The sequence below is a fragment of the Colobus angolensis genome, unplaced genomic scaffold (genome assembly GCF_000951035.1).
Source record: "Colobus angolensis palliatus isolate OR3802 unplaced genomic scaffold, Cang.pa_1.0 Scaffold10, whole genome shotgun sequence".
NCBI classification, from domain to species: domain Eukaryota; kingdom Metazoa; phylum Chordata; class Mammalia; order Primates; family Cercopithecidae; genus Colobus; species Colobus angolensis.
Window position 1 is genome coordinate 15,182,769 of NW_012110919.1, and position 18,112 is coordinate 15,200,880.

At 39.8% G+C, this 18,112-nt stretch overlaps 2 protein-coding genes across 5 annotated transcripts in view; one reads left to right on the plus strand and one right to left on the minus strand.

Annotated features, from left to right (window-relative positions):
- Nucleotides 1–13,195, plus strand: part of TDG (thymine-DNA glycosylase) — a 23,553-nt gene extending 10,358 nt beyond the window's left edge. For 2 of the 3 annotated variants that reach the window (XM_011935183.1, XM_011935193.1), the window contains 9 exons: nt 1,291–1,433; nt 4,226–4,467; nt 5,291–5,360; nt 7,161–7,296; nt 7,498–7,580; nt 7,659–7,753; nt 9,091–9,262; nt 9,889–10,014; nt 11,259–13,195. In XM_011935183.1, the coding sequence (XP_011790573.1) occupies nt 1,291–1,433; nt 4,226–4,467; nt 5,291–5,360; nt 7,161–7,296; nt 7,498–7,580; nt 7,659–7,753; nt 9,091–9,262; nt 9,889–10,014; nt 11,259–11,401 (1,210 nt within the window). In that variant the 3' untranslated portion in view covers nt 11,402–13,195. The remainder of the gene's footprint in view (nt 1–1,290; nt 1,434–4,225; nt 4,468–5,290; nt 5,361–7,160; nt 7,297–7,497; nt 7,581–7,658; nt 7,754–9,090; nt 9,263–9,888; nt 10,015–11,258) is intronic. The other variant, XM_011935202.1, reaches the window with a different exon arrangement.
- A 109-nt stretch (nt 13,196–13,304) lies between these two features.
- GLT8D2 (glycosyltransferase 8 domain containing 2) overlaps nt 13,305–18,112 on the minus strand; it is a 76,689-nt gene continuing 71,881 nt past the window's right edge. For both annotated transcript variants that reach the window (XM_011935217.1, XM_011935212.1), the window contains 2 exons: nt 17,834–17,946; nt 13,305–13,898 (listed from right to left, as the gene is read on the minus strand). In XM_011935217.1, the coding sequence (XP_011790607.1) occupies nt 13,729–13,898; nt 17,834–17,946 (283 nt within the window). In that variant the 3' untranslated portion in view covers nt 13,305–13,728. The remainder of the gene's footprint in view (nt 13,899–17,833; nt 17,947–18,112) is intronic.

The following is an 18,112-nucleotide window of genomic DNA, read 5'->3' on the forward strand; positions in this document are numbered from 1 at the left end:
CATGTGCCATGTTGGTGTGCTGCACCCATTAACTTATTTTTTTTTTTGTCTTTTGAGACAGAATCTCGCTCTGTCACCCAAGCTGGAGTACAGTGGTACAATCTCAGCTCACTTCAACCTCCGCCTTCCAGGCTCAAGCAGTTCTCCTGCCTCAGCCTCCCAAGAATCTAGGACTTCAGGTATATGCCACTGTGCCTAATTTTTGTATTTTTAGTAGAGGCGGGGTTTTGCCATGTTAGGCTGGTTATGAACTCCTGACCTCCGGTGATCTACCTTCCTCGACCTCCCAAAGTGCTGGGATTACAGGTGTGAGCCACTGTGCCCGGCCGTGTCACCTCATAAAGGTCCTACCTCTCAACACTTGCATTGGGGATTTAGTTTTCAACATGTGAACTTTGGGGGACACATTCCAACCATAGCAGTGGCAAAAAAAAAAAAAGTAACCCCAACAAAACAACAATACCACCACCAATAAAAATCAAATCTAGGCCTGGGTGCAGTGGCTCACACCTGTAATCCTAGCACTCGGGGAAGCTGAGGTGGGCAGATCTCTTGAGCTCAGAGGTTCAGACCAGCCTGGCCAACATGGCAAAACCCTGTCTGGACAAAAAAATACAAAAATTAGCCAAGCACTGGGGCTCGCACCTGTAGTCCCAGCTACTTGGGAGGCTGAGGTGGGAGGATCCCTTGAGATCTACCTCAGCAGTAGCAGTGAACCAAGATCGCACCATTGCACTCCAGCGTAGGTGACAGAGGGAGACCCTGTCTACACACACACACACACACACACACACACACACAACTAATGAAAAAAGAAGTAAACAGGCAAATAAAAAGAAACTAAAAGAGAATCTTAATTAGATTGGAGGGGATCTTCCGGTGATTAAATACTGAAGGATACTGAAAGTAGGGGCACAAATTGTATTTGGGGACATCTTAACCCTGTATGGGTTGCTAGACCTTTCAAGTCTGTCTGCTAGAAAATTCCCCTCAGTCTTATTTCAGAGAAAGTTCTGGGCTGACTTGACAGGACTGATCAGTTTTATCAGTGACACATCTTATCATTAAACAGCGCAAGAGTTAATGGTTGGTTAGTAAGCACTCAGTAAAGGTTGGTGAACGTGTACATACAGGACTAGATCTCTCCTTCCCTGTAATCCACTCTAAATAAATACTTTAGTCTGGTTACAAAATACTGAATACTATACTGAAGATTTTTGTACAGCTGATCATTTGGATTTACATTTGGGTAATTTTATCATTACATCTCATGCTTCATTATTCTTTCAGCTATTCCCTTCAGCAAGCTCAAGCTTTTTATACGTTTCCATTTCAACAAATGATGGCTGAAGCTCCTAATATGGCAGTTGTGAGTGAACAGCAAATGCCAGAAGAAGTTCCAGCCCCAGCTCCTGCTCAGGAACCAGTGCAAGGTAGTTTCACCATGAGAGCTGAGAAAATTCAACATCGGATCAGCCAACTTATTTAAGAAAGGGTTTCATGGTGAATTTTAGCTCTATTTTAGTGTTAAAAAGTCAAATCCACTTTTTAAGTACTTAGTATGTGCTAAGCACTGATAGGTTCTGGGGAATAAAAGAACATGGATCCTGCCCAAAAATATCTCATAACAGAACAGTAGTAAGTAAATACACATTACAGCTCAGCACAGTTCATAGTGAAGAGGGGCATAGAATGAATGCCCTGAAAGCTTATGGGGTTGGCTTCTAACTCAGACTGACGGCTCAGAGGCCGCTTCTCGGAGCAGAGGAATAACACCAGGGCTCTGAAACCCTAACAGTGTGGAGGCCTCATCCCCATGAAGATGAGACTAGGGAAGTATCCAGGCTGAGGGGGCTACACAGGCCGGGTACGGACACACACAAGCATGGCATGGCCAGAAACAGAGCAATTCTGTGTCCTTGGAGTCTGGGATGTAACAAGGAAATAGTGAGAGATGAGGCCAGATGGGGACAGTTGAAGCTTGTTTTTTATCCCAAAGAATTTATATTCTATCATGAAGGCAATAGGGAGCTGTTGAGAGAATGTAAGCAAGGGATGACTTGACTTGATTGGTGCTTTACAAATTAGTCTGGAAATATTAGAGAGGATAGATTGGTTGGTAGACAACAAGTTAGAACTTGGAGGCAGGCCGGGCACAGTGGCTCACACCTGTAATCCCTGCATTTTGGAAGGGTAGATCACCTGAGGTCAGGAGCTCATGACCAGCCTGGCCAACATGGCAAAACCCCGCCTCCGTTGAAAATATACAAATTAGCCGGGCGTGGTAGTGCACGCCTGTAATTCCAGCTACTGGGGAGGCTGAGGCACGAGAATTGCTTGAATCCTAGAGGCAGAGGCTGAGAGGCTGCAGTGAGCCAAGATCGCACCGCTGCACTCCAGCCTGGGCAATAGTGTGAGACTCTTGTCTCAAAACAAAAACAAAAACAAACAAAAAAACCTTGGAGGCAATGAGTGGATTAGATGGATTAGAGACACTGTTTGAATAATCTAAGGGAGTACTGAGGAGGACCTGAAGGGGTGTAGAGTTGGGAAACTCTTAGGAGGTAGAATTACCTAGCCATGGCTAATGGGTTTCATGTGGTTGGGGGGAGCATGGCAGGGTAGTGGGGGAGAAAGGGGAGTCCAGAAGTAACTGCCAGGTTTCTGGCATAGGCATTTGGTTGGAGGAGGTGCCATTCACCAAGACAGAGAATTAGAAGAAAATAATAGATTCCGGGGGTAGGAGAGTGGATGGAGAGAAGTTAATGATTTTCTCCAGTGTAACAGTATTTGTATGAGAAATGTGCTCAGGGTTTCGGTTTATTAATTGCAGGAACACATCTAATAACTCTGCCTCCGCATTAGGACTTCCCCAGCTACATGCCAATGATGGTGGATCCGTTGGCATAGGGAGTGGCTAAGGCAATGTGAGGCAGAAGAGAGGAGGGACTGACTGCCTGTATCCTGCCAGGCTTGATTGGGGGAAATGCCAAAGAGGAGTAGAGTGGGGTAGAAGCCTGAGTAGTTGGGAGAAATGTTAAATAATTAAGGGTAAGAAAACCAGGGCTTCCTGCTGGGCAACTATAGGTCAGTGGTTTTCAATAAAGGGTGATTTTGCCCTCCCAAGGGACATTTGACATTGTCTGAAGACACTTTTGATGATCAAGACTGGCAGGGTACTACTAGCATCTAGTGGTTAGAGATCAAGGGTGCTATTAAACATTCTGTAATGTGCAGGACAGCCACCCACAACAAAAAATTGTGCAGCCTGAAACGTCAATAGTGTGGAGGTTGAGAAACTGCTTTAGGTCCTGAGGTCGGATCCCTCCTCCTGCCTTTTGAAAAGTACTGCCAACCCAGAGATGTCATCCTGAGCACCCCTAAATTTCTCTCTTCAACTATGTATGGAACAGAATATACCTCATCTCTAAAACAAGCCCACAAGCCATTTGTGTTTTTCTTTTTTTTTTTTTTTTTTTTTTTGGTGACAGAGCCTTGCTCTGTTGTCCAGGCTGCAGTGCAGAGGCATGATCTCAGCTCACTGCAGCCTCCACCTCCTGCGTTCAAGCAATTCTCCTGAGTTCAAGCAGTTCTCCTGCCTCAGTTTCCTGAGTAGTTGGGATTACAGGTGCACACCACCATGCTTGGCTAATATTTTTGTAGTTTTAGTAGAGACAAGGGTTTCACCATGTTGGCCAGGCTGGTTTCGAGCTCCTGACCTCGGATAATCTGCCTGCCTTGGCCTCCCAAATTGCCCTCCCAAAGTGCTGGGATTACAGACATAAGCCACCATACCTGGCCCATTTGTGGTTTTCTACTAGGGAAATTGAGTTAAAATGCTTCCCTTCCTTCCTGTTTCTCTATTTTTCTGTTCTTGTTTGCTTATTTATGTATTTACATTTAGAATTTATATAAAATGATACATAGAAACTTTGTATCCCTGAGGAGGTTAAGATGCCAAGTAATGCTGTGTAGAAAATAATAGTCTATGATTATTCTTCCCACAAACAGCTAGCAGGGGAAGGAAAGTAGGCATGGGGGATTGCATGAACCCAGTTCTAGGGTGAAAGAAGGGGAGGATACTGCAGAGGGGACTGATGTTGGGACTGTAAGAGTTTAATTTTGGGGAGACAGGTACAGAACGTGCTTGTTGGGTAACTTTTCTGGGAAAGTTGCTAAAGTTTCTAAGTTAAGATTTTCTGCATTTCTGGAAATTGTGTTTCAGAGGTTCCAAAAGGAAGAAAAAGGAAACCCAGAACAACAGAACCAAAAAAACCAGTGGAACCCAAAAAACCTGCTGAGTCAAAAAAATCTGGCAAGTCTGCAAAATCAAAAGAAAAACAAGAGAAAATTACAGACACATTTAAAGTCAAAAGAAAAGTAGACCGTTTTAATGGTATTTCAGAAGCTGAACTTCTGACCAAGACTCTCCCCGATATTTTGACCTTCAATCTGGACATTGTCATTGTAAGATCTTTGTCCTCGCTGGATTTTATAAGTAGTATTGGGGGATTAGCTTTACTTAACAGTTGTCCTTGCAAATAGCATTTTGCTGAAAAGGACCATTTCTAAGAATCCTTTTGGTGGTAAATGGTGTCACCTTCATGAGGTTGTGTTATATGGGAGTGTTTAAGAGGGTGGGCTCCAAATGTAGGCTGTCTGGGTTCAAATCCTGTCACAAGTATAATCTTGGATAAGCCTTATTAACTTTCTAAACATGGGTTTTCTCATTGATAAACCAAGGGTGATAATACCACCCCCTCATAGGGTTGCAAGTAAATGAGATAATCCATGTGAATCACTTTGACTGAATGATACCTGCGGAGACTTCATAAATGGTAGCACAGATTTTAAGCTCTTATTTTTGTCAGTAACTGTAAGAAATATCAGCATGTGAATAATTGTGTAGGTGATGTGGAGTGAGCTTCTTGTTGAAAGCTGAGAACCAGAATTGTGGCTGGACATGGGCTCAGATTGATTGATTGTTCCAGGACCTCTCTTTCCAGACTCAAAGCAGCCCAGTTGGTGAGGGCGAGAGGCCTGGGATCATGAAGGAGTCAAACTGGTTTTTAAAAATAACAACAAAACTTTTAAAATAAAGAAAATCTCTTTCCCATGTATGAAATACTTTGTTCAGATCAAGAGTAGTAATTGGTAAATGATATTGCTTATGATGCTGGATTAAATTTGTATTTTAATCAACTCAGTTTTGTCCACCACTCCTCCATAGAAACCCTAAGGCTTAGGTCCTACTTTTTAAGATGAAACGTCTAATTGTTTTGTTTTATAGATTGGCATAAACCCGGGACTAATGGCTGCTTACAAAGGGCATCATTACCCTGGACCTGGAAACCATTTTTGTAAGTGGTTACCTTTTAAATTAATTTACTTTTAAATTAGATACCTTTTTAACAGGTTTTTTCAAAAAAACCAATTGTGTTTTTAAAAAGAAAGAGACTGTAGATACACATTCATGTTTCATATTCTGTGTATGTGTCTGTACATGAAAATAAGAGGGTTTGAAATGATATGTCACTGTTAACATTTTAGTCTGAGAGTGGAGGGATGTGAATAAGAGTACTTTCTGTTTGAATTGTTTATAATGGGTTGTACTACCTTTTTTTTTTTTTTTGAGATGGAATTTTGCTGTTGCGCGGGCTGGAGTGCAATGGCGCAATCTCCGCTCACCGCAGCCTCCGCCTTCCAGGTTCAAGTGATTCTCCTGCCTCAGCCTCCCTAGTAGCTGGGATTACAGGCATGTACCACCATGCCCAGTTAATTTTGTGTTTTTAATAGAGATGGGGCGTCTCCATGTTGGTCAGGCTGGTCTCGAACTGCCGACCTCAGGTGATCTACCCACCTCGGCCTCCCAAAGTGCTGGGATTACAGCCGTGAGCTACAACGCCCAGTCAAGTTGTATTACTTTTTAAAAAGGATTTTTTTAAAAATTGTTATCTATAGGCATAGGAACGATAGTGTAGTACATCTCTGTGGCAACGCAGACATAATACTAACATTTCCAGATTTCTGCTGATTATTTTCTAGGAGAGCATAAAATAGTAGTAAAGACTTATATTTTTAGAGTAAGTTTTACAACTTGGCAGGATCTGATGGCTCATGCCTGTAATCCCAACACTTTGGGAGGCCAAAGCAGGAGGATAACTTGAGGCCAGGAGTTCGAGAGCCTGTACAACATAGCAAGATCTCATCTCTACAAAAAATAAGGTAGAGGTTGTAGTGCAGACCTGTAGTTCCGGCTACTACAGAGGCTGGGTTGGGAAGATTGCTTGAGCCTGAGAGGTTGAGGTTGCAGTGAGCCACAGTTACTCCACTGCACTCCAGCCTAGGTGACAGAACTAGACCCTGTATCAAAAAAACAAGAAAACAAACAAACAAAAAACAAGCATAACTACTGTTGCATTGCCTTCTCTATATAAGTTGTCTTGTATGTAAATCATCTCACCTTATACCGCCTAATAGATCAGTGTATACAATATACTCTCAGGAAATTCTAATTGATTATCTAATAGTAACATTCAGAACATTTAGGGCAACTGATAGTAATGTGATTTTGGAACTAATAATAACATATTGTTCCTATTATTTAAAAAAATTCCTTTTTTAGGGAAGTTTGGACTTCTAAATTTCTTCACCGTCAAGGTGTTTGTTGTTAGTCTATTGCTGTATGTTTATGTGTGAGGTGGTGGTATCACCAATTGTAAAGCAAAATAGTCTCAAAGTTTCCTAAACTGAGTTGCTATATATTCTTGGGCAGGCATTTGCCTCAACCCCCTGTGAAAAGGAGATAATAATAGTATCTCGCAAGATAATTATGATGATTAAATCCAGGCGCGGTGGCTCACACCTGTAATCTCAGCAGTTTTGGAGGCTGAGGTGAGAAGATCACTTGAGCCCAGGAGTTCAAGACCAGCCTGGGCAACATGGTGAAACCCTGTCTCTACAAAAAATACAAAAATTAGCTGGGCATGGTGGTGTGCACCTGGGGTCCCAGCCACTCAGGAGACTGAGGTGAGAGGATTGCTTGAGCCTCGGTGGTCGAGGCTGCACTGAGCCATGATTGTGCCACTACACTCTAGCCTGGGTGACAGAGCGAGACCCTGTCTAAAAAATAAATAAATAACTGAATTTTCATTTCACAGGGAAGTGTTTGTTTATGTCAGGGCTCAGCGAGGTCCAGCTGAACCATATGGATGATCATACTTTACCAGGAAAGTATGGTATTGGATTTACCAACATGGTGGAAAGGACGACGCCTGGCAGCAAAGATCTCTCCAGGTAAGTACACAGCATTTGTTTTTATGGGGTGGAACCTTGACTAGGCTGGTGCCCCAAATATTCTAAGAACATCGTATGTATCTAGTTCAAGCTGAGCTCAACAAATGTGCGAATCAATCTTGCATTGAAAGCTGTCTGAATTTAGTGTATTACAAATATTGCCATATTTATATTTTTGACTACTTTTTAATTCAATTTTAGTAAAGAATTTCGTGAAGGAGGACGTATTCTAGTACAGAAATTACAGAAATATCAGCCACGAATAGCAGTGTTTAATGGAAAATGTAAGATTTACTTTTAAATTTTATTTTTTTTCTTTGCTAACATTATGGGCAATGTAAATATGTTTGTATTCATTTTAGGTATTTATGAAATTTTTAGTAAAGAAGTTTTTGGAGTAAAGGTTAAGAACTTGGAATTTGGGCTTCAGCCCCATAAGATTCCAGACACAGAAACTGTAAGTCCCTAAAATTGAGTTTGTAAATATGCTAAATGTGAACTTTTTCTAGATAATTTCCTTATTTGTCCTATCGTGATTTATGCCATGCAAAACATTTACACTGTATTTTAATATCTCTACATCAGCTTTAACTAATAGTTGTAAATTAATTCATATACTATTAGGGTTTATTAGAAAGAAAAACATTTGTCAGCTAAATGTCTTGATATTGTTATTCAGTGAAAATATTGAGAGGAACTGGCTCATATACTACATTCAGAATACATTTAATGGCATGTAGTTGTCAAATTCAAATGGTTTAGCCCTTGTACTCAGTTGTGAAACAAACATGGAAACGCAGACATGATCCTGATTAGGAAAACTAATTGCCCCATTTGTATATCTTAGCTCAACTTCATTTTAGAGCCATATAAATAATAGAACCCAGACAAGCCTCCAGCCAACCTAACTGGTATTCAATACTGTTGTCTTATACACAAAGTCATCATGAAATAACAGTGTTTTTCAAACTGACATCTCTACAGAGCTTCTGCAGGCATTTGGTCCCAATTTTGCTTCTTAAATATAGTTTTAGGTTTTGTTTACAACTTTTAAAAAACAACACAGTGCACAGATTTACATGTTGTATATACAACATTTTAACTGATGGAGAAGCTAATTTGCTGCCAGGTTTTTGTGGAGACCTAAAAATGTTTCTGCCACCTAAATATATTTAAACTTCTCCTTTAAAATTTTTTTTTGTTTATAACTTCTTATAAATATGCAATTGATGACTTTTATTATGGCACCGGTTTTTGCTTAAATGAAGGCCTACCTTTGTCTGCTTGGTTAAAATTGTACAAGTTCAGTACTTCCTGTAGAGTACTGTGTCATTCTCTGTTACATGCCATTTGGAGGCTGGGCACAGTGGCTCATGCCTGTAATCCCAGTACTTTGGGAGGCCGAGGCAGGCGGATCACCTGAGGTCAGGAGTTTGAGACCAGCCTGGCCAACATGGTGAAACCCCATCTCCACTAAAAAATACAAAAATTAGCCAGGCATGGTGGCGTGCGCTGTAATCCCAGCTACGTAGGAGGCTGAGACAGGAGAATCGCTTGAACCCAGGAGGCAGCTTATTAGGAGGAGGCTCATTATTTTTTACTTACTGACTTGGTAATAAGTCAGTATTATAAATTCAAACTTAAACGCAACTACTTTTATTGATTTTTACATATATTGATATGTAGTTAAGTATCAAGTTATTAACCCAAATAAAGACAAATACTCTAATCTCAATATGAGTGAATTCAATAGAATTTTAAGATTTCTGAAATTTTAAAATGTTGTGGTTCTAGCTCTGCTATGTTATGCCATCATCCAGTGCAAGATGTGCTCAGTTTCCTCGAGCCCAAGACAAAGTTCATTACTACATAAAACTGAAGGACTTAAGAGATCAGTTGAAAGGCATTGAACGAAATATGGATGTTCAAGAGGTGCAGTATACATTTGACCTACAGCTTGCCCAAGGTACGTTACTGTCCTCATTCCTTTTATTCATTTTGTGTCTATACACACACACACACACACACACACACACACACACACACATACATATTACAGAAAGTATGTTGTGGATTTAAAAGCAGGAGAAAAGAAAACAATTATATTTGCAGCCAGAGTGCTCTGATAATGATTATCACGCACACACGGATATTATCACACACTCTGATAATGGATACACACACACACACACACACACACACGTATTACAGAAAGTATGTTGTGGATTTAAAAGCAGGAGAAAAGAAAACAATTATATTTGCAGCCAGAGTGCTCTGATAATGAATATTAGTCACTGTTAAAATCTCCTTTTAGCAAGGTCTTCCCTCTACTCTAGCACTCCTACAGATAATTCACTTTCAGAGTGCCAGAGCAGAGGGATGTAAGAAATATTGTACCCTACCTAATGAATATAAGAGGTTTTACAATTCTTATGTGTTTATTTAGTATATGCTATGTTTCAAAGATTAATAGAGACGTATCTCAGTATATGTGAACATTCAACAAAAATAATTGTTCATGATTTCTGAATAAAGCTACTTTCAAAATTGTTGTATAAAATCAGTTTTAAATCCTTTTTACCCTCCTCACAGAGGATGCAAAGAAGATGGCTGTTAAGGAAGAAAAATATGATCCAGGTTATGAGGCAGCATATGGTGGTGCTTACATAGAAAATCCATGCAACGGTGAACCTTGCGGCTTCTCTTCAAATGGGCTAAGTATGTTTCCCTCCACATGTGTATTCCTTTCAAAGACGGTTTTGCCAGGATTGGGGGCAAGATTTTAATAGAAGGAGAGTAAATGACTGAAGAATGGGAATGGTAATATGAAATTTTATTTAGTGACTAATAGTGAAAAATTGATGGTTATTTCACATTGAATTACACAGACTTTTACAGTGCATTTTCTGTTTGTCTGTTTGTTTGTTTGTTTTTGAGATGGAGTCTCACTCTGTCACCCAGGCTGGAGTGCAGTGGCGCAATCTCAGCTCACTGCAAACTCCGCCTCCTGGGTTCACACCATTCTCCTGCCTCAACTTCCCGAGTAGCTGGGACTACATGCGCCCGCCACCTCGCCCTTCTAATTTTTGTTTGTATTTTTAGTAGAGACGGGGTTTCACCGTGTTAGCCAGGATGGTCTCGATCTCCTGACCTCGTGATCCGCCCGCCTCGGCCTCCCAAAGTGCTGGGATTACAGGCGTGAGCCACTGTGCCTTGCCTACAGTGGTGCCTGGCCTACAGTGCGTTTTCTTTAAGTCATGAACTCTTGGCCATCCTAGTTGCATTTTCCTCCTTTAATAACAAATGAGGATTAATAACAAATGAGTCCTGTATCTGAAAAATAGAACAGAAACTTATAATTGTATTCAGGAAGTTTGCTTAACTATTTTAATAATAATTCTCCTTCACTAGACTGTTAAAACCTCCTACTTTGATCATTTAAAACTTCCAGGTCGGGCATGGTGGTTCACACCTGTAATCCCAGCACTTTGAGAGGCTGAGGTGGGTGGATCATTTGAGGTCAGGAGTTCGAGACCAGCCTGGCCAACATGGTGAAACACTGTCTTTACTAAAATATACAAAAATTAGCTGGGCATGGTGGCAGGCACCTGTAATCCTAGCTACTTGGGAGGCTGAAGCAGGAGAATCACTCGAACCCAGGAGGCAGAGGCTGTAGTGAGCCAAAATCACCCCACTGCACTCCAGCCTGGGTGACAGAGTGAGACACCGTCTCAAAAAGAAAAAAACTTCCAAAGAAGCTGATGTGGTGGCTCACACCTGTGATCCCAGTGCTTTGAGAGGCTAAGATGGGAGGATCACTCAAGCCCAGGAGTTTGAGGCTGCAAAGAGCTGTCGTCGTGCCACTACATTCCAACCTGGGGGCGACAGAGTGAGACCCAGTCTCTATTTTAAAAAAAGCAAAAATTTCTAAATGGCATAAACTAACTTTGTCTTTCTGGCAGTTGACAGTGCGGAGTTAAGAGGAGAATCAGCTTTCAGTGGCATTCCTAATGGGCAGTGGATGACCCAGTCATTTACAGACCAGATTCCTTCCTTTAATAATCACTGTGGAACACAAGAACAGGAAGAAGAAAGTCATGCTTAAGAATGGTGCTTCTCAGCTCTGCTTAAATGCTGCAGTTTTAATGCAGTTGTCAACAAGTAGAACCTCAGTTTGCTAACTGAACTGTTTTATTAATATTTTACTCTAGTGGTGTAATTGTAGTGTAGAACAGTTGTGTGGTAGTATGAACCTTATGAACCTAAGTAGTTTGGAAGAAAAAGTAGGGTTTTTGTATACTAGCTTTTGTATTTGAACTAGTCATCATTCCAGCTTTTTATATACTATATTTCATTTATGAACAAGTTGATTTTCTTTTGGGAGTCACTTTTGATCTGTAATTTTAAAATACAAGTCTGAATATTTATAGTTGATAATCTTAACTGTGCATAAACCTAGATATACCATCATCCCTTTTATACCTAAGCAGGGCATGCTAATAATAATTACCACTGTCAAAGAGGCAAATGTGTTGGTTTTTGTATATGAAGTTAAGCCTCAGTGGAGTCTCATTCATTAGTTTTTAGTGGTAACTAAGGGTAAACTCAGGGTTCCCTGAGTTATGTGCACACTCAGACCTCTTTGCTTTACCAGTGGTGTTTGTGAGTTGCTTGGTAGTAAAAACTGGCCCTTACCTGACAGAGCCCTGGCTTTGACCTGCTCAACCCTGTGTATTAATCCTCCAGTAGCCAGTAACTACTCTGGGGTGGCAGGTTCCAGAGAATGCAGTAGACCTTTTGCCACTCATCTATGTTTTACTTGAGACACATAAATATGATAGGGAAGGAACTGTATTTCTCCATTCATATTTATCACCATTCTAGTTTTATCTTCCTTGGCTTTAAGAATGTGCCATGGAAAGTGATAAAAAATGAACTTTTAGGCTAAGCAAAAAGATGCTGGAAATACTTTATAATCTCACTTAAACTGGTGCTTTATGTACATGAGATGTACTAAAATAAGTAATATAGAATTTTTCTTGCTAGGTAAATCCAGTAAGCCAATAATTTTAAAGATTCTTTATCTGCATCATTGCTGTTTGTTACTATGAATTAAATGAACCTCATGGAAAGGTTGAGGTATAAACTGTCATGATTTTCTAATGAGTTTTCCATGGTGCTACAAATAATCCAGACTACTAGGTCTGGTAGATACTAAAGCTGGGTACTAAGAAATGCCATTTGCATCCTCTCAGTCACTCCTGAATATTCTGATTTCATACATACCCAGGGAGCATGCTGTTTTGTCAATCAATATAAAATATTTAGGAGGTCTCCCCCACCCCCAGGAGATTATATTATTGCTCTTCTCTATAATAAGAGAAACAAATTCTTGTTGTGAATCTTAACATGCTTTTTAGCTGTGGCTATGGTGGATTTTATTTTTCCTTAAGTCTAGGTCAAGCTGTGTAAAAGTCATTTATGTTATTTAAATGATGTACTGTACTGCTGTTTACATGGACGTTTTGTGCGGGTGCTTTGAAGTGCCTTGCATCAGGGATTAGGAGCAATTAAATTATTTTTTCACGGGACTGTGTAAAGCATGTAACTAGGTATTGCTTTGGTATATAACTATTGCAGCTTTACAATAGATTGTTTTATTTGAATGGGGAAAATACCCTTTAAATTATAACAGACATCCACTAGAGATGGGTTTGAGGATTTTCCAAGTGTACAATAATGATGTTTTTCCTAACATGACAGTTGAGTAGTAAATGTTGATATATCCTGTACATGACAGTATGAGACTTTTTCATTAAATAATATTGAAAGATTTTAAAATTCATTTGAAAGTCTGATGGCTTTTATAATAAAATATATTAAGAATTGTTTTCCTTAAGTTATGGGCTTTTTCTGTAGCAAAACTGAGTGGTATTCTTTCCCCTTTAAACCTGAGGTCAGTTTACCTTCTATTATATTTAACATGTAGAATAGTAACATGATAAAAATCATAAAAATGATGAATATTTTATTTTTCAGACATCCATATTTTAAATGTAATAGTTTTATAAAAGAAAAGATTGGCAACCTGTTAAAAAGATCTACATGTGAAAAATACATTTAGAAGTTTTAAAAATTTGTGGATATAATTGTTATTCAGAATTAAGCAGATTGATTACTGGTATCTAGATGGGTCTGTTCCTTTATGTTTTTCAGTCACATAATCTCGATTTCCATAGTTAACACATGTACTTAAAGAAGTTAATCAATGCCTATATGGTCCAAGGTATAATTTGCACACAGTAGTTTTTGGTTTTTATATGGTGGCTCATATGTATCAAAGGTAATGTTCATAAAGAACAATGTTATAGTTGGCTACAAAGAGACAATTCCATATTTCTAGACAGGGAATATTTTAAGGGTAGAGTTATATCAGCTATGGTGATTGAGTTTAAATATCCCTGCAGGGTCAGGAACAAACCAGCTTTCCCATAAGTCGTTGTGAACACTAGGGAAGTCCCAAGGTTTATGTCTTCCATTCCAGTGGAGTAATTTAGCTTCCTGCAGAAAATGCTCCGAATATCTGGCATCTGGATTCCAGCCTTCATTGTGTTTAGAGAAAAAATAATAGGCTTGTTAGAGAATAACATTTTTGTATTATAAATTGAATACAAGTTCATAGTTTAAAAAAAGGTAAACAAAAGGGTTATACAGTGAATTTTCTACCCACCCCATGTCTCCAAATCAACCGTTGTTAGTCTCTTGTGAATCCTTCTAGTAAAGCTATAGCATTGTTTGACCTGTATGCTTGTATATGTATATTTAAAGACAGAAGATGAGCATATTGCTACCTTGCCTTTAAAAAAAAAATTATTTTATTTCTTTATTTGGACATTGCCTTTTAAAATTACTGTCTTGGGAAATTTTCCACAGCAATACATGTGGATTTACCAAATTATTTTTAGTGACCTGTATAGAATGATAGATATTTATTGACCAAGTTCCTTATTAAGGACATTTAGATTCTTTCTATCCTATCATTAGCATAAACACAGCAATGAACAGCCCTCTGTGTATGTCTAGTCTATGTGTACAAATATATCTATAGGATAAAATATTGTAGGTGGAATTGCTGGACTGAAGGGTGTGTGCCTTTTCAATTTTGACAGAGATTGTCACATTGTCCCCGAAGAAGTTCTATTAATTTTCCTCCCACCCAAGAGTTTATAGGGGTTCTTTTTTCTCTGCATTTCACCTCCTTGATGAAAAATGGCAACATTTTCTTTTGAACAGTCTTGTCTTCGTGTAAAATGTGACTAAGATCTACTTTTTAAACAGCTATCTCCACCTGAATATTACTCCCCTCATAAGTCATCACTTCAAGAGACTATGCATTTACCCTAACAGTGTCATTGCTTAGAATATTTTTTAGAATACCTATTCTAGAACTACATTAAGGTGGTGTGAATGTAAAATTTAAAAAAAAACTCTATAGCGTTCAACTTTCTTTCCATGAAAAGGAATTTGATGTATATATTATTTAAACTGCTGAAAGTCCATTGAATTATGAGAGGGTTGATTTGCTAGGGTTATGTTATTCTAGTGTATGATGTTAACAACAACACAACCTGGCTTCTGTTACTAATAAACATAGCTGTGACGGCAGCTGCAGAAGAGAAATTAGTTGTTTGAAGCTATCGCAGCATAATTGGAATAATTATCAATCATCAGAGTCTATACAAAGAAAATATTCATTTGGGAAGAGGCACCTTCCCGTGAAAAGTCTCTACTAAGGGCATCCTCATCTCTCAGCTTCGTAACTGAAGGGCTATGCAGAACTACCTCAGAGGGGCTTGCAGTTTGGGTGATGAAATTGCTTTTAGTTAAATATATTTTGTAAATTTAAAAAATATTAAGCCTGCCTGTTTAGACCCAAACTTAATGCCCATTAGTGTTATGTTGCTCTTCTACCTCCAGAACACCCAAAAACCTCATTTTTCAAATGATTTTTGTGTAGATTTACTTTGCACACCATCCCTGATTCCAAAACCTTCAGCACAGATGGAAGCTCTGTTCTACAAAGAAAAATGACATCTTTCCTTTGGGAAGAATATGTCCCTTCCTACTTGTCAGTAAGTTGGATATTTCTCTCTTTTCTTTTTTTTTTTTTTCTTTTCTTTTTTTTTCTTTTGAGATGGAGTCTAGCTCTGTCACCCAGACTGAAGTGCAGTGGCATGATTTCTGCTCACTTCAATCTCTGCCTCCCAGGTTTAGACTATTCTTCTGCCTCAGCCTCCCGAATAACTGGGATTACAGGCGTGTGCCACCATGCCCAGCTAATTTTTCGTATTTTTAGTAGAGATGTGGTTTCACCATGTTGGCCAGGCTGGTCTTGAACTCCTGACCTCAAGTGATCCACCCACTTCGGCCTCCCAAAGTACTGGGATTACAGGCGTGAGCCATCGTGCCTGGTCTAAGTTGGATGTTTCATAAAATGTAATTCTGAGTCTCTGTCTCAAGATCATAAAATGTTGCAACCTTATTGATCTAAGCTCTGCATAACTGTTCCTACACATTTTTAAAAATAAACCTTCTACTTTGATGGGATCTGCACATGGAAAGGTTGATATTTGACCTAATGTTGAACCCAACATGACTCTAAATCAAATCAGACAACACTAACTTCCCTGTGGCACTCTTGTGCATACACATGCTCAGGAAAATCAGAGGATTCTGGTAATAATGCAGAAGCAATCCACAGAATTATCGAGAGCAAACAGGAACTCAGCCTCCACAATTATATCCTTTTTAAAAACAAACAAAAAAAAAGATTATGGGACATAACACCTTGCAGGGTGGTTGTGAGAATTAGAAATAATATTCACCTTCCTTAACAGAACCTAGTCCAGTTCTTAGCAATGTAATGGACAGTTGGTAAATATAAGTCCATATCCATTGCCTCCAATTCTAAAATAATCCCCAAAGGTCTGAAAAGAAAAGGTTTTTTAATAACTTCTTTGGCAGTAAAACCTAGATCCTACTCAGCACCACATTACCTTTTTAAAATCCAAACCTTTTCTGAACTTCTAAACAGGTCTGGCCCAGGGGTTTTGGATAAGGGATGGCAGCATGTGTTAGGGTGGATGTGAATGTGTCCTCTATGCTAGGCTCTACGCTAAGCCATTTATATGTATTCAGTAACTTACCCAAAATCATAGTTGGGATTCCAAATCATACTCTAAACCCTACACTTGTGTAGTGAATGAAAGACTTAAGGAACTCACAGAGAACAGAGTCAACTGCTTTTTAAAGGATAAATTTTAATGGCAGCTTTCTGAATTCATCCTAAGCCATTACGCTAATTTATTTGGTTTTGTCCACTGTAAGTTACTGCAAGAGAAAATAAAAGTGTGGCTTGACAGTTCCATAAAGTTTTGAAGTTTTGACAGTGAAAGTTTTCTGTCTTTTTTTTTTTTTTTTTTTGAGACGGATTTTCGCTCCTGTCGCCCAGGTTGGAGTGCAGTGGTGCTGTCTTAGCTCACTGCAACCTCCGCCTTCCAGGTTCAAGCAATTCTCCTGCCTTAGCCTCCTGAGTAGCTGGGATTATAGGTGCCTGCCCCCATGCCCAGTGAATTTTTGTATTTTTAGCAGAAACAGTTTTCACCACATTGATCAGGTTGGTCTTGAACTCCTGACCTCAGGTGATCCACCCGCCTCGGCCTCCCAAAGTGGTGGAATTACAAGTGTGAGCCACCACTCCCGGCCTGCATAAGTAATTTAAAGAAAAATGCAGTTAAGTCTGGCAGTAAGATGAGTGAACGAGATGGGGTTTCATCATGTTGGCCAGGCTGGTCTCGAACTCCTGACCTCAGGTGATCCACCCGCCTCGGCCTCCCAAAGTGGTGGAATTACAAGTGTGAGCCACCACTCCCAGCCGAAAGTTCTCTTAACAGTTAATGTTTACTGAGCACATACTATATGCTAAGCATGAGTTTGATGGCTTTCCATAAATCTCCAGAAACACGCCCCTCAGGTAGCTAAGAATATCAGCTGCACTTGCAGAATCTGAGCACTGAGGGTTAAGTCATTTGCCCAAGGTCACCTGGAGGATTTGAATTGAACAACCTAGTGCTGTATGTAGCACCCTTTCCTCACCACGGTGCTCACTGGATCTATAAAATGCACATTTGCGGCCGGGCATGGTGGCTCGTACCATAATCCCAGCACTTTTGGAGGCCAAAATGGGTGGATCACCTGAGGTCAGGAGTTTGAGACCAGCCTGGCCAACATGGTGAAACCCCATCAGTACTAAAAATACAAAAATTAGCTGGGCATAGTGGCACACGCCTGTAATCCCAGCTACTCGAGATGCTGAGGCCGGTGAATTGCTTGCACCCGGGAAGCGGAGGTTCCAGTGAGCCAAGATTGTGCCATTGCATTCCAGCCTGGGTGGCAGAGCGAGACTCGTGTCTCAAAAAAAAAAAAAAAAAAAAATGGACATTTGCGTTTTCCTAAATCGTTTTTCTAAAATACTTACCCAGGTGCCTTATGTGCCACAGGGGGTTAATTGTGGAGTACTTCCCATGGAACACAATCAGCATTGGGGAGGTGGCCACCCCTCCTCCCAGGGAGCTGCTATAGAGGTTTTCCCTAAGAAATGAAATAGAAAAACAACATTTGGCCTGGAGGCCCCACAAACTCACATAAAGTCGAATCTAATATTGTAAATGATGTAAGACATTCTCCCACTATGTACTAAGACTTACGGCCTTTCATTCTCCCCCAACTTCCATTTTGAAAATTGTCAAACACACAA